At 32.9% G+C, this 16,271-nt stretch overlaps 1 protein-coding gene across 1 annotated transcript; it reads right to left on the bottom strand.

Annotated features, from left to right (window-relative positions):
- Positions 1 to 8,228: 8,228 nt before the first annotated feature.
- Positions 8,229 to 9,983, bottom strand: LOC130015240 (uncharacterized). The gene has a single exon (XM_056105003.1). The coding sequence runs from the start codon at positions 9,981 to 9,983 to the stop codon at positions 8,229 to 8,231; it is 1,755 nt and encodes a 584-aa protein (XP_055960978.1).
- Between the last annotated feature and the right edge of the window lie 6,288 nt (positions 9,984 to 16,271).

The raw sequence follows: 16,271 nt of genomic DNA, 5'->3' as shown, positions 1-16,271 counted from the left end.
CATTTTGAAAGAATGAGGTTTCTGTACCTCTTTTTGTTAATGAAATGTTATATATATAGATTCGGCTAAAGTGCGTTTAAGTACTAGCTCAATCATGCACTTTAAACCAACTTTTAAACTAGTCGTCCGTAGTCTAAACGGAAACGACTTTCAAATTTCGTGAAAATTTATTCAAAAATCTAATAAAATATAACAAGAATAAAAATATAATTTTTATTCTTATCCGACTTATATTTTATTTTTAATAAATCCCAGAAGATTTATTAGGTCCAAATTAGTCCCACTTGACTAACATTACTACGTCCAAATTTCATAAAATTTTGACGGTATCTTCGTCAAATTATTTCGCGAATAATGACACCAAAATTATTCGCTCGGAACTTATATATTATTTTATTTCAATTTGGACTAACGAATAATACTTAATTAATTTATAACTAAAACTAATTAAGTTAAAGAATCCAAGGACCAAAGGAAACATTTTCCCTTCTTGGTCACCACGCACACACCGCCTCTCTTATATGATTCATTTTTATTTATTTATTTATTATATATATATATATATATATATATATATATATATATATATATATATATATATATCTTAACTTATATTCGTTAATAACACGTCGAGACTTCTAAGTTTCGACATTTTAGTTTCGGGGTTTTATCCGAAATATTAAACTCTCCAATTAGAGTGGTATATTGATATATTAATTATCAATATATTTTTATCTTACGACTCCAGTCGTATTTTCTGTTCTATTAATCCCGTTCATATCCCTTTATTAAAATTTAAATCCCCGATTTAAATTTTAAACTTCTATTATTACGATATACTTTTAGGGATACTTATAAATTATATTTACATTTAAATTTAATTTACGTATTCCCAGCTAATAAAAGCTTTATACGTGGCTTATAAAATACGGGGTATTACAACTTTGATTACCTTGAGTGATTCTTTGGTTGTGTTTTAAAATGCTAGTCTTATGTGAAGTCTAGTATTCTTAGATTAGGGGTTGTTCGGATTTTAACTTATATAATGCTTTAGACCTGTCGACGGTCGTGCTTTGGAGTCTATGCAGGGTTAGCTGTTTGCCAAGATTCACGTGGATAAGAAAGCATTGAGTTTATAGTGTTATTTACCGCTTTATTAAGTACCTCACATTATTTTATTACATCAAATGTTTATGAATTGTTTTAAGGATTATGGATCTGGATTGAAATGAGCTACTCGATAGGCTTGTATCGAGACTGCGTGCACCGGTAAGTACTTTGGGATTGGCTGACCAATATCTGGCTTACTTTGGGAATTGATGAGGATTTGTTCCCATCTACTTTGGAGAATACTTTGGGTTAAATACCTTGTGATTTCATTTTAATACTATTTTCCATTATCAAATATATATTAGTATAAAAGGATTTGTTTTAAGAGTTTTAACACCACTAGAAAACAACGTTTTAGCGACAGATTTTAGTGACGGATCTAAAATCCGTTGCTATTTTTTTGGTTAGCGACTGATTTTAAATCCGTCGCTAAACACCTAATCAAATTGGCGGGAGTGATCCCGCCAACTTTAGCGACGAATTTTCTGTCGCTAAAGTTGGCGGGAGCAGTCCCGCCAATTGTTTTCATAAATTTAGCGACAGATCTTAAAATCCGTTGCTAATTATTGGCGGGAATACTCCCGCCTTTTTTGCCGCAATTAGCAACGGATTTTAAATTCCGTCGCTAAATTACGCCTTTTCCGACGGAATTTATAGACGGATTTCAAATCCGTCGTTAATTTGCACTGTCAAAAAAAAAATTAAAAGGTATTAAAAAATATTATTTAAGATAGTACTTAGTAAAAATAGTTATTAAATTTTTTAATTAAATTTATATTATTTCAATATAACATTTTTATTTATAAAATAATTATTAAACGTTATTTATGAAATAATAATTATAGATTATTTATTTATTTAAAGTATATAAATATCTTAAAAAATAATTAATTATAAAAAAATTATCTTAGAATGCGGGATTAAATTATGAAAATAAATATTTGTTGTTTTTATTTACATTTAAGTATAATATACATAAATATATAACATGAATATGAGCTGATTAAGGTGGAATTATGCGCGGAAGAACTATAAGGTTAAAGAGTTTTGAGTGGGAGCAATGGAAGGATGGATGACCTATTGTGAAGTCTGCGAAAATTGACAAGTGGGTGCAGGTGGGTTATTCAATGCGGGTGAGTGACGGAGGGCCCGGATGAGTGATTGATTAAATAAAAAATTTATTTTATAATATGATTTTAAAAAATATTTTTTTAAAATTAGCGACAAATTTAGATCCGTCGCTAATTAGCGAGATATTTAGTATTCCGTCGCTAAAACGGAGACCAAAATCCGTCGCTACATTTTTTTCCGTCGTTATCAAACGTTGCGATAAAAAATGTAGCGACAGATTGTTTTCGTTACAAATTCGTCGCTAAACGTGTTTAACGACGAATTTTGGTTATTTAGCGACGGAAAAATCCTTCGCTAAATGACTGTTTTCAAGTAGTGTAAACTTAATAAATGTAAATAGCATGATGAACTCATCTCAGTATATCTAACCCCGTTGTTTTTCCAATCTTCCCAGACTTGTAATTTTGAGAGCGTTGGTCATATCCGATCTTTTGATTCCTCATAGGTCTTTTTATGTTATTAGAGTAGTCAACTGTGACCGCAGTAAAACTAGTCTCTATTATTATACTTTGGTTTGTCATAGTGGTACGATTTTCATATTATTATACTTTGGCATGTTACATTGGATTATTTATATATGAGGCATGTTTCATAGTTTCGAATTGCTATCAAGTTATTATATTAGAACTACTATATAAGTTGTTAGAGTTAGGCTGGAGTCTCGGTTGCCCCCGAATATTGGTTTTCTTGCAGGTTTATATTGAATATAAGGTTTTCCGCGAGACTTGCTATGGGTTTGGGTACGACCATACCTTAACCGGTCGCGATCTATAAAATTGAATCGTGACACAACAACAACTATAATCATTACTAATGGATGAAGATGATGATATATATATTTTTAGAGAAGTAAGATTTATAAAATACACAAAATTATTAATATTATATGAAAAAGCAATATAATAGAAAAGGAAGAAGAATAAGTAACTTTTTTATTTTTAATTAGTTTTAAAATAAATAGTTTCAAAAAATAAATTGATCAAACCGATTTAATAGTTTAGTTTTGTTCGATATGAATTTGAACCTATACTTTTGTTTGAATAATTATTATATATTTATATGGTCAGTTTTTGTCTATTTCAAAATGAACCGATAATTTCTAAATGTGATATATATATATATATATATATACACACACACACACACACACACACACACACACACACACACACACACACACACACACACACACACACACACACACACACACACACACACACATATGCGCGCGCACACACATATACCACAACCTATTTAATATTATAAATAATCAGTACATCCTAATTGTTTAGATAATTTATAATTAATATAGACATTATTGATTAATTAATTTTAATTAAAATAAATTAATTTTAATCTGTTTATTTGATGTTTTAGTCTCTTCCTGTCCTGAATTGATAGACCATCTTATTATTTTTGACGTTTTAAATTATTAGTCACTTTTTATATTTGATGAACAATTTAAAGACTAAAAATTTTATTTATTTCTATTAAATATTTATAGTTATCTTCAAATAAATTAGTGCATGACTTGATATTTTAATATAAAATGCATCAGTATACTATTTATACGGTTGCATTTTTATGTATTGATCATATACCAAAACCAATTATGAAAAATAAAAGTAAAAAATATATTATAAAATTAAGGATAATGTTATCAAAATGCATAAACTTCTCAATTTAATCACGAATTTTGAAATGTCTCAATTCTATGCATGAACTTTCATTTTTTCTCAATTCGATACAGGAGGTCATAATATGATGATGTGACTGCCAAAAATAATGTCCACCTCAACAAAAACGAATGAGTTTCACGTCCTCATATGCATCAAATTGAGAAAAAAATAAAAGTTCATGCATATAATTAAGACGTTTTGAAGTTCATGATTAAATTGAAAAAACATGTATAATTTATAAATTTATTTAACATCACTCCAAAAATTAATTTTACCCAATTTAGTTATTTAAAAAAATTATATTTATTCAAATGGTCTAATATTTAAAACAAAGGTAGTAAAACAGCTTAGGTGGAAGGCGAAGAAGGCCCCTTCCGGGAGGTTTGAGCCATCAGTGAGATACCACTCTGAAAGAGCTAGAATTCTAACTTTGTCTCAGGACCTACGGGCCAAGGGACCCAAACAATTCGATTCGGGGTCAATACACAAAGATTTAAGGTCATTTTTTCAAGTTGTTCTCCAGTCCAATCATGCTACTTAAAAAGGCGGCATGCTTAGTATATGCAAATCTAACGAACAATGAACTTTTTATTCAAAAAGCCAGTAAATTATCTTTCCCATGCTTTTTTTGGTCAACAACCAACCACAACTCATTATAGTGAAACACTAATCTTTATTATTCTCATAATTTCAAAAGACCTTCTATGTGGAAGAACAAGATAGCCAAAGCCAATCATTCCTCGCATTTTGATATGTAACTAACAACTAACAAATGAAGTTGAATGATTACAAATTATCTCATTGACCTAATGCTCACAAATAATCACACATAAAGTGGGCGTGTGGCTTCGAAATGAATTAGTTAATCTATGATTACAAAAATCAATTGATTAGTTTGATAGAAATTAACATTATGTAGTATGTACTGTACTTGCACGCACCGACCTAATTCACTATATTAAATTATAAATTATATATTATTTATGCAATATATATTATTACATATAGTAAAATAATTTGTAAATATTACATTTTTATGATAGTTTTGATTAAAGATTTATTTTATAAGAACATAGAAAAAATTAAATTTGACTTTTCATACAATCTTATTTATTTAGATAAAATTTATTATTTTAAGATGAATATAAAAAAATAAACTACTAACAATTATATACTCGATATAAGTTCATTGAGCCTACAATAAATAAATAAATAAAACTCTTACTTGTAAACAAAGTCGGAATGTACGTATTGCGAAGACATCGTTTATTATATGTCGGATACTCAAATGCATGCACTTTTAAACATTTTGATTAAAGAAATATAAATTAGATTTTGTCAACACTTATGAGTCTTAATCCCTTCCAACATTATTTGTCCATAGTGACATAACATAATTTTGCATTATTCTTATGAATGTGTGTATTTATTGCTACTTTCATTTTGGAGAGTATAAAACTTGTGATATAATTGTTCATTTATTAAAATTTAAATATTATTTTTTTGATTAAATATGATTATTAAACTTTTTTTATCCGTATTTAAAATTCCATTCTCTTTCATTAGAAATTAACAAAACCGCATTGATACATTAGCGAACCATAATTATTTAAACCCATTAAAAGAATATTTGAGAGGAAGAGAATGGAGATAACATGTGTATTATTTCGTTGAAACTCGAGTCTATAGATTGCCATATAAAATATATAATATCATTTAAAGAGATTAAAATGTCACAAAATTGAAAAAAAAAGAAGAAGAAGCAGCTTGTGCAAAATCAACTTACTTATTTAACAGAAATTCTTTTTACTAAAAAAGACTGGCAACAATATATTAAAAAAAAAGACTGGTAACAGAGTAAAATTGATATTTAGACGATTTTATCATTAGTCTTAAAAAGTTTTTATCTATCTCTGATTCTTAATTCGCATATTAATTGATATTTGTTTCGGTGATAAATTTTAATCAACCAGAACAAAAAAAAAGATAAATATTTGGCTGTTTAATTTTTTTTTTTTTGAAACTCCAAAATACTATTATAGCACGAAACAGTTACATGTGTAAGAATTCAGAAAAGTTAGAAAACCAATCCCGATAACCTGACAGGGAACGAGCATTGCGCGCTAACAAATGCGCAGCTTGATTCGTAAATCGCCTTACAAATAAAATTTATAAACTGCTAAACTGTCTCGCTAACATCACACAGTCACCAACCAACAAATCATTGTTTGTTGCCTCCGGATTTCTGATATCCAAAATAGCTTCCATCGCGTCTGACTCGATGATAAGATTATTGCAATCTTTGAGCCAGTTAAGGGCCTCCCGAATACCTATCAATTCTGCGCAACGAGGCTCAAAAACACCATCAAAACCAACTTGCCTTGCACGAATCAGCTTACCCTTCTCATCACGTACTACAATCCCAATCGCAGCGCTTCCCTCACTACTAAAGCAAGCTGCATCGAAATTGGCTTTTAGAAAGCCATGCTCAGGCGGCTTCCAAGAGATCAGTCCATCGTTTTTGCCAACAACTTGAATACTCTTCTCCTTAAATCTATTTCTCGCCATTTTCCAGGAGATTAGCTGATTAGAAGCTGCATTAACTAACGATTCTGCCCTACTCCTCTTGTTCTCCCAGACTGCCGCGTTTCTAGTCAGCCACAACTGCCAGCAGACCATCGCAACCAGCTCCCTTCCCTCCTCATCCAACGACCCCATCCAACCTTTGCACCATTGCTGAACGTTCTGACTTTCCTCATCAGCGAAACTCACATGAATTAAGGACCAGCAGTCCACCGCAACACCATATCTCCGAAACAAATGGTCAGTACTTTCATTAAAACCATTGCAGATTTGACAGTGCGCATTGATAAACACTTGTTTACGAGCTAAAGCATCAACCGTCGGCAAATAACCTGAGATTAACCGCCAAATGAAGTTCTTTACGTGCATGGGAATTTTTAAGTTCCATGCAATATTCCAACACGAGAATCTACCCGCCTGAATGTTGCTATCCACTTCTCCCCGTAATCCCCGATACGCACTTTTGACAGTAAAGTCGAGCTTTTTGTCTAGAATCCAAATCCACTTGTCCTCCACCTCCCTTAAACTAATTGGTACAGAAAAAATACTCAGTTGATCATTCACTGAGAACAACTCCTGCACAATATCTTTATCCCACGTCGGCCTCTCCTCTGAAAACAACTACCAAACTTGACTATTCTCAAGACCCGGCCTCACTTCTGATTCAATATAACCAGAGTTAGAATTCAGCAGCCAAGGATCTTGCCAAATCAACATATTTCTGCCATTCCCAATACAAACTCGAGCCCTTTCTCATCACTTCTTGGGTCGCAAAAATGCTACGCCATACAAAACTAGGATTAGAACCTAAACAAGCATTCAAGAAGCTCGTATTTGGAAAATACTTAGCTTTAAAAATTCTACTCATCAAAGAATTGCCATTACTAATCAAACGCCACGCTTGTCGAGCCAACATGGCTAAATTAAAATCGTGAATTTTTTTAAAGCCAATACCACCAAATTGTTTAGGTAAGCAAAGTTTGTCCCAACTAGCCCAACAAATGCCCTTCCTTTCTTCTCTATTTCTTCCCCACCAAAAAGAATTCATCATTCTTTCTAATTCGCCACATAAATCTAGAGGGATAAGAAACACGTTCATGACGTAGTTAGGCATTGCTTGCGCCACTGTTTTCTAAAGAATTTCTTTGCCTCCACGAGACAAAATTTTCGACCCCCAACCTTTAATCTTGCACCACACTTTCTCTCTAATAAAGTTGAAGACCTGTTTATTATTCTTGCCTACAAGAGATGGCAAACCCAAGTACTTGCCTTGGTCTTCGACTTCTTTCACCTCTAGATGATCACAAATTTCTTTTCGTAAACTAGTACTTGTATTTTGGCTAAACAAAATACTGATTCTTTCTCGTAAGTTCCAAGCACCAATTTAATAACATCCGCATCTATCACAAAAGCTCTAAAAAACAGATAACAATCATCGGCGAAAAACAAATGACTGACGATAGGGGCTCCCTGACTAACTGAAACCCCATGTAGTCGCCCAACCCTTTCCTCTTCCGCGAGAAGACATCTTAACCCTTCTGCGCAAATTATAAATAAATAAGGAGATAACAGATCTCCTTGCCGCAAACCACGACATGGAAGAATCGGGTCATCATCATAGTTATCACCTACACTTGTGTATTTAACCGAAGTAATGCACTCCATCACTAGCTTCGTCCAACTCTCACCGAACCCCAAGTGAAGCATCATATGACGAACAAAAGCCTACTCAATTATATCGTAGGCTTTTCTCATGTCAATTCTTAGAGCCGCCAACCCATCCTGCCCTCTACTTCTCCTGCGCAAATAATGCCCAATCTCAAAGGCAACCAGAAAGTTATCCGTAATGAGTCTATTTTCAACAAAATCACTCTGATTTTCTGATATAATCAGCGGCATTAACTTTGTCATACGATTTGTAAGAACTTTAGACAAAATTTTATAAGCTACATTACACAAAGCAATTGGTCTTAAATCAGTAACATACTCGGGACTATTTATTTTAGGAATTAAAACAATACCCGTATTATTTAAACCCTCCCCTAGCTTCCCATTCGCCATAAACTGCCTACACATTTTCACAACATCTGAGCCAACTATATTCCAGTAGTTCTTGTAAAAGGTTGGATTCAACCCGTCCGGTCCCGACGCTTTGTCATTGTGCATACTAAACACCGCTTTCCTAACTTCCTCAAACGTAGCTTGTTGCATAAGAATTTCATTATGATGCGCATTGAACCGACTTTGGACAGCAGGTTCATGCAACAACAGCCCCTCTATCGGCGAAGCAATTAGCTCACTGAAGTATCTTTTTAAAATTCCAGCAATCTCCCAACTCGAAGACCTCCAAACACCCCCCTCATCACGAAGCTTCAGCAGATTATTCTTCTTTTTCCGATTAGAAGCAACTCTATGAAAATATTTAGTGTTAGAGTCTCCATCTTTCAACCAGAAATGTTTTGCTCGTTGTTTCAAATATGTCTCCTCCTTCTCAAGTAGCTCATGGAGCTCCTTGGAATAACGATTGAATAAGCGAATACCTTCCTCATCACGTCTCAGCTGGAATCTATCAATTTGTTTTTTCTTTAATGCAATCTCCTTTGAAAAATTTGGCAATAACCCTTTACTCCACACTGCCAGAGATACACTCGTATTCTTTATTTTCTGCACAACATAATTTCCTTCTGAACTATTCCAACTAGCAGCTATATTGGAACGACAATCATCCTTAGAGACCCAGATATTTTTGAATCTGAACCTGCGCTTATGATGCCTACTTTCCTGCCGAGACCGGTTAAGTAAAATTGGCTTGTGGTCAGAGCTTGAAAGCTCCAAATTCAACGCTTCAGCTTGTGGGAATAACTCGGCCCAACTGCTATTACACAAGACTCTATCAAGCCTCTCCTCAACCCATCTGCTCGTACCCCGACCCCTTTCCCACGTAAACCAGTAACCTCTCGCTCCCAAATCTGACAGACCGCACTCGAAAATTGCCTTTCGAAACCAATTGATTAACCAAGCAGGCTGAACACCACCTCCTCTCTTCTCCTCCTTCGAAAGGAGATCATTAAAATCCCCGAGGATACACCAAGGTAAACTTGACTGACTACCTAACTCTTTTAACAAGGCCCATAATTCTCTCCTTCTTGAACGTTCTGGGAATCCATAGTAGCCTGTCAACCTCCAATGTGCGCTTCCTCCACATAAGACATTAATATCAATAAAATTCGCACAACTTCCTCTAACCTCCACGTCACAGCCTTTCCAGAGGAGAGTAACTCCTCCTTTATGCCATATACTATCAACCACATGCATACAATCATACCCCAAAGAAACTTTAATAGCATTAATACGAATAGAAGAAACCATCATTTCACAAAGAAAAAGAAAAGAAGGTTTATTCTTGATGACCAAATTTTTTAGGAATCGAATAGCTCGTGGATTGGCCAGACCACGACAATTCCAAGCTAGAGCATTCATTGCTCTTGGCGGGCCTGGAAGCCAAAGCCCACCGGATCGTCACATATCGGGTCGATAATCATTTTTTCAGAATGAAACTCAGGCCCATCTTCAATTGAGCCTTTGGAGGCCTCCAAATCAACTCTCTGCCTTTTTAAATCCAAAGTCAACTCACCCTTGTTGCCTTCGCTGCTACTCATACTTACCCTCTCTAACTGATGGCGTAAATTAAGCAAATTTCCTCGCTTCTGAGGATTCAAAATATCATTTCTCCCTTCTTGCCATACCTCCAACAGATTCTTAAGATTAGAATCTTTATTTGAATTAGAAATAAGAAGATTCTCAGTGATCTTTTCGTTCAAATTTTCCACCTCAGCATCATCTTCCCCACTGCAAACCCTACTTGGACTAGACGGACGCAGCCATCTGTCACCGGTATGAACAGCCGCCCTCCTCAGATCTTCCCTCATACTCGGCCCATATGGCAAAAATTCTTTAGGTACTGGATTTTCGTAATATATCGCACAAAAATCCTCAGAATGTCCTATTATACCGCAACAGAAACAGAACATGGGAATCCTTTCATACTGGAAGTTTAACCAGCTCCACTTTCCACCTCCTCTTATTAACTTCATTCTCCTTTGAAGAGGTAAACAAACATCCAAACTAACTCAAATCCGAAATGAATTCTTGCCGGATCCTCTTACCACATTCATGTCACACGCCATAAAATTACCTAAGTAATTGCCAACGTTCTCTCCCACCTTTTCCGTTACATAACCTGCCGGTGCATCCAAAATATGAACCCAAAAATCTGCTTTCCAAAGCTCAACCTCTGCCGGAATATCACCAACATTTAGTCTTTTGGTTATTGTTGAGTAAAAAGCGCAACTTGTAATAATCCGGAAGTCGGAATCGATCCCACGAGGAGTGAATTTAGAGCGATCGATGAGAATGAAATTTAGTTGCGATTCAATTCGTTTAGCACAACAAATGATTGAAGGTTCAAGTAACCAATTTACTAACTAAGAATTCAACTAACGTGAAATTGCGATTTAAACAAGTAAAGAGAATTAATTATCAAGAATCTAATTCAATAAAAGGGGAAAGTCAAGGAGTTAGTAATCCAACCTAGGTTATGCAATTATGATTGGTCAAAGTGTAAACTACTAAGGACCGAGCGAGGCCTAAAACGTCATTCCCGCTCTCTCGAGCCTCAAGGAATGCCAAAACCGCTATCTAATCATTCAATCACACCAAGCTCACTCTCGTGTTACAAGGCAAACTAAATCAATATCAAACGATTAATCAATCCGCTCCAAGGTCACCTAGGTTCAAGCCCACTCTCGTGGAGCTCTAAAATCTAGGTTTTCTAACCTAAAGGTCGATCTAATCAACCACCTCTCGGTGTGTCAATCAAACTATAACATTGATTAAGGTAGCTAATCCTAATCAAGCAATGAGTAATAGGAAAGAAACATGAGCATACAACACTACAGACCAACCAATCAATCAAACCCCTAAATTATCATACTAACCCCCTAACAAGGGGGATTTAGCTACTCATATTTAGATTAACACAAACAATTAAGGAATGAGAAAAGTAGAACATTAAAGTAAGAAGAATTACCTTGATTAAATAAGTAGAACAAAAATAACCATAAAGATAATGAAGATTCACAATAAGTAGCTTGTAATAAAAATGAAGATCTTGTTCTCATAAAGCAAATAAAACTTGCATCAAGCTCCAACAATGGAGGAATCTCCAAGGAGAAGATGGCTAATCTAAAAGAGGTAAAAACTAGAGAATAATCAAAATGTCTACAACTTGTTGTCTACCCTAAAAAAGATAAGGTGCTATTTATATGGGTTACAAATGAGGTAAACAAAGGACACCCTTCTAAGGAGTGTTGGGCCTAAAATAGAAATTGAGCCCTTGAGTTTTGTCTTGTCTCGAAATTCAAATTCTGAGCTTCTTTTTAAGGGGCTCGATCGAGCCATCCACTTAAGAGTGAGGGCTCGATCGAGCCTTATGCCTTGAAGAAACTTCTGGACAGCTTTGTACATAGGGCTCGATCGAGCCTTCCTTCATAAGTGAAGGGCTCGATCGAGCCCCTCCTTTAAACGCCCATATCTTGCTCGTTTCTTCGCTCTTTCAACTCGCTCCTATTCCGATACTTGATTTCTTCATTCTTTAAGCCCAAAACACTTCGCATTTGCTTCATTTTACCTGAAACGCTACTACACAAAATAAGCACACCAATACGGGGAAAAAGCGCTTCAAAGTATACTAAAAACAAGCGAAAACAACTCCTAAACATAGGTGTAAAATGCACCTATCAGTTATCACCAACTTCTTCCCATAAGTCTATGGGTCATTATTAATGACTCTTCTCATATCAAGTTCATGGTAAAATTTGAACAAGAATAGATTAGACTCTACCATTTCAATTCGCACACCCATCACCGGTTTCCACACTCCTGCCATAATCTGCTTCATAGTAGCAAAGTTTATCTGTTTATCCGTTAAGACTCTCCCCACCAGGCACCAATTGAAACCCTTGTCCACCACTCCTTCCTCCTCCTCCACTATCTCCAGCCCACCTTCCTCCTCCGTAGCCAATATTGATATGGAATACACCTCAAATAGACGCTCTCCATTACTCGACGAAGCCATAATCAATGATTAACACCGACTAGAACACGTGAACACAGAAATAAAATAGAAATTGTAACTCTCAACACCCAGCGCAGAACGGAAAGAATAATAGAAGAAAAGAACTTGAAACTTGAATGTTATGGTTTATACGTAGTGGCTAAAAAAGCAAAGCATGTATTGGTTAAAAGAGAATCTCAATGATTATCAGAAAAAAGAAACACTTGTCAACAGACAAGACAATCAAATTGTCAAAAGACAATACATCACTTTTCAGGGAAACAGAAATCGAGAGCAAGAGAGAGAAAAAAATTGGCCTAATTGTTGTTACTGGCTGTTTAATTTATTCCATAAAAATAAGCAATATAAAAGAAGGAATGACTATCATCAGCAACAACAACAAACCATCTACGACAACTGAAGAGAAAATAAAAAAAAAACTCGATATGATTAGATTTTTTTATTTGAGAGAAAAAAGAGAGAGAGATACAACCGAAGATTAAACACAAGGTTTAAAATAGCAAAATATATTAAAAAAATAATAATGAGTATAGACTTTTAAAGATGTCATTTTCCGTTTTCCAACTATTTCATGTTGAGAGTAATTGAATCGACAACATGAAATCTTGATACTAACCGTTACAAAAAGATCTCCATTAAAATAAAACTTAATCAACTAAATTCAAGGCCACACAAAGTAACCCGCAATAATTCGTTGAACCATTTCAAAACTTCCAAGTAAAGTCACAACGAACAATTATGTGATTATAATTTCCAGATCAGAGTTAAAAAAACATTTTAACCTATTTTTTCCGGAACAACTCTTTCTTTTCTCTCAAAGCAAACTCTAGCCGTCTAAAGTTCTTTTGTTGTTTCTTCTTCGGCATCCGTCAATGATTTGATTCTGCCGTTAACGGTAGTCATCCCTTTATATATGTTAATTTAATTTCATAGATATAATAAATAGACAATTCTTTTCTATTTTTCTTGATGGATTAAAATTTATCAACAAAACGCAATTCAATTATCAAAAAACGAAGATAAATTGAAGATAATCAACAACAAAATAAAATTATTTATGAGCTATATTAGGTTTATTTATTTTTCATTCTTTTTTTTTCTGAATGTTTTATTTTTTCCTTTCTGTGTGAAAGGTTTGTTGTCCTTCCTCTGTGGAAGGTTTGCTGTCTCTTTTTTTATGAATGAGTTATCAAATGGTGATTGCATCGGATGACGTGAGTTTACGGGTGATGAGTGATGGATGAAGTTTGATCGAAGATTTATTAAAGATTGCACTTAATTAACGAAACAGTTAATAATTTATTTTTGTTTTCATAAGTAAGATCTACGAATCAGACATCATGTTGTCTGTTCCATATCAGGTCATCGGCTTTCGTTTTTGAATTATCCCGAATTTCTTACAAATGTAACTGTTTTATATTCGATTTAATGAGATTTGATGAAATAAAAATAATGCTGAAGTGAACCAATTACAAAGCATTAGCCAAGAAGAAAATTGAATTCTCAGAGTAGCAATATATATTTCTAAATAAAAGAAAAAAACTAAAATGAAATTTTCTAAAATACACTATTTTGGAGTTTATTTTTAATTTTATATTGTTTTTAAATGTATTTACGAGTCGTATTTTATTTTATTCTTTATAAAAATGCCTTTTTTTTTTTAATTTTAAAAATACCTTTTTTCTCTTTTTATTGATTTATGTTTTTTTTATATAGATTTTTCCTGGAGATATTTTTCTAGTATTTTTTTAATCGTGTTTTTTTAGTGTAACTATGGTATTTTTATAATGTATATATAATTTTTTTAGTGTAACTTTAGTGTATTAATAGTGTATTTATGGTGTATATATTGCGTATTTATAGTATTTTTGTAGTGTTTTTTTACAGTGTATACTATAAAAACACTGCAATTACACCATAAACACTGCAAATACACCAGAAAATATAGATACACCAGAAATACACTAGAAATACACTATAATACACTAGAAATACACTATAACGTAAAGGCCAAATGACTAAAAAAGGCCAAACTTTTGTAAAAAAATTCACGAAGGTACAAATCTCTCAATTTTATCCCTATTGTCCCGAAATGCAGGTATTCATTTCAATAATGTCCAACTATGTGATTTTACTAATGTGACGCCTACGTGGCGCTGATGTGGCAATGCTACACATCAACACCACATAAGAAAAATCACATAGTTGGACATAATTGAAACGAAATCCTGCATTTCACGACAATTTGGATAAAATTGAAAGGTTTAGACTTTCGTGAAACTTTCATGAAAGGTTTGGCCTTTTTTTAGTCATTTTACCTAATGTAAATACGCCATAAAAACACTGCAAATATACCATACATCAATTCATTTTTCCAAAAAAATAACAAATCTATAAATAAGAGAAAGACAAAATAATCATATGAACAATGGAAGAATTCTATATAAAAAAATTATAATAATCTCTTTACAGAAAACATAAAAAATTAGAAAAACCCTAAAAACGATATCGTGGAATCTATCGGAAGAAACATGCTGACGAGAAAATCAATGAAAGAACCTCGACGATGTGAAATCCATAAAAAAAACGAGACAACGAGAGACACGACGAATAATCCACCAGGCAGAGATAGACGAACGGGGAGAAAGTTGAGAGAGAGAGAGAGAGAGGAAAAAAATTTGAAAGAAAAAGACTAGATAGAGAAAGAGGAGAAAGACGGGCTGTATTTGTGTGTATGTAAAAATGACCTAAAATAAGTGGATGCTAGCGAGGGTAATATTCAAAAGATGTGTAAAAAGAGTGTAAATAAATTTTAAAATTATGTATTTTAAAAATAATCCCAAAGATTAATCTATCGAATGTTTAAAACAAGGCTTAATTCCTTAAAAAAAACCCCACTTTGTATTTTTTTTCGTTTATATCCTGACCTTATAAAAACACCATTTGTACCCAATTTTGAGTTTTTACGTTTCATCTCTAGCCAAAAGCATTAAATTTTACTATTTTCATTTGAAAAAGAGTTTAAAATAATCCTTCATTTTTAACTTATATACTAATTAGATATTAATGTTATTAATAGTACAAAAATACCATCTTCTTAAAAAAAATTAAAAATAATAATAATTTTTTTATTTTTTTAAAAAATATTTCCGAATTTTTTTTAATTTTATTTAATTTTTTTAAAAAATATTTCAAACAAAAAAATTAAAAATAATAATAATTTTTTTATTTTTTTATAAAATTAAAAAAATTAATTAATTATTTGGATGTATTTGATTATTTTTTAAGTTTAAGGATTTATTTGTATCTTATAAAATAGAAAAAAGTATGTTTTAAACTCTTTTTCAAATGAAAAGAGTACAATTTAATACTTTTGGTTAGGGATGGAACATAAAAATTCAAAATTATATATAAATGGTGTTTTTATAAGATCAGGTTATAAACAAAGAAAAAGTGCAAGGTGAGGTTTTTTTAAGAGATTAAGTCTTAAAACAAATATAAAGTAGTTTTGCTTTGTTTTTCTAGTTCAGCCATAGGTAACAAATAAATGAATTGACATTGTCTCATAAAATATAACTAGATTTCTATAAATTGCACAATAGGTCAATTTCAAAATCAAGCAACCACAAATT

This window comes from Mercurialis annua, linkage group LG3 (assembly GCF_937616625.2).
Source record: "Mercurialis annua linkage group LG3, ddMerAnnu1.2, whole genome shotgun sequence".
In the NCBI taxonomy this organism is placed as follows: Eukaryota; Viridiplantae; Streptophyta; class Magnoliopsida; order Malpighiales; family Euphorbiaceae; genus Mercurialis; species Mercurialis annua.
Note: the sequence above shows the minus strand (reverse complement) of the source record. Positions and strands in the feature narration are given on the sequence as shown.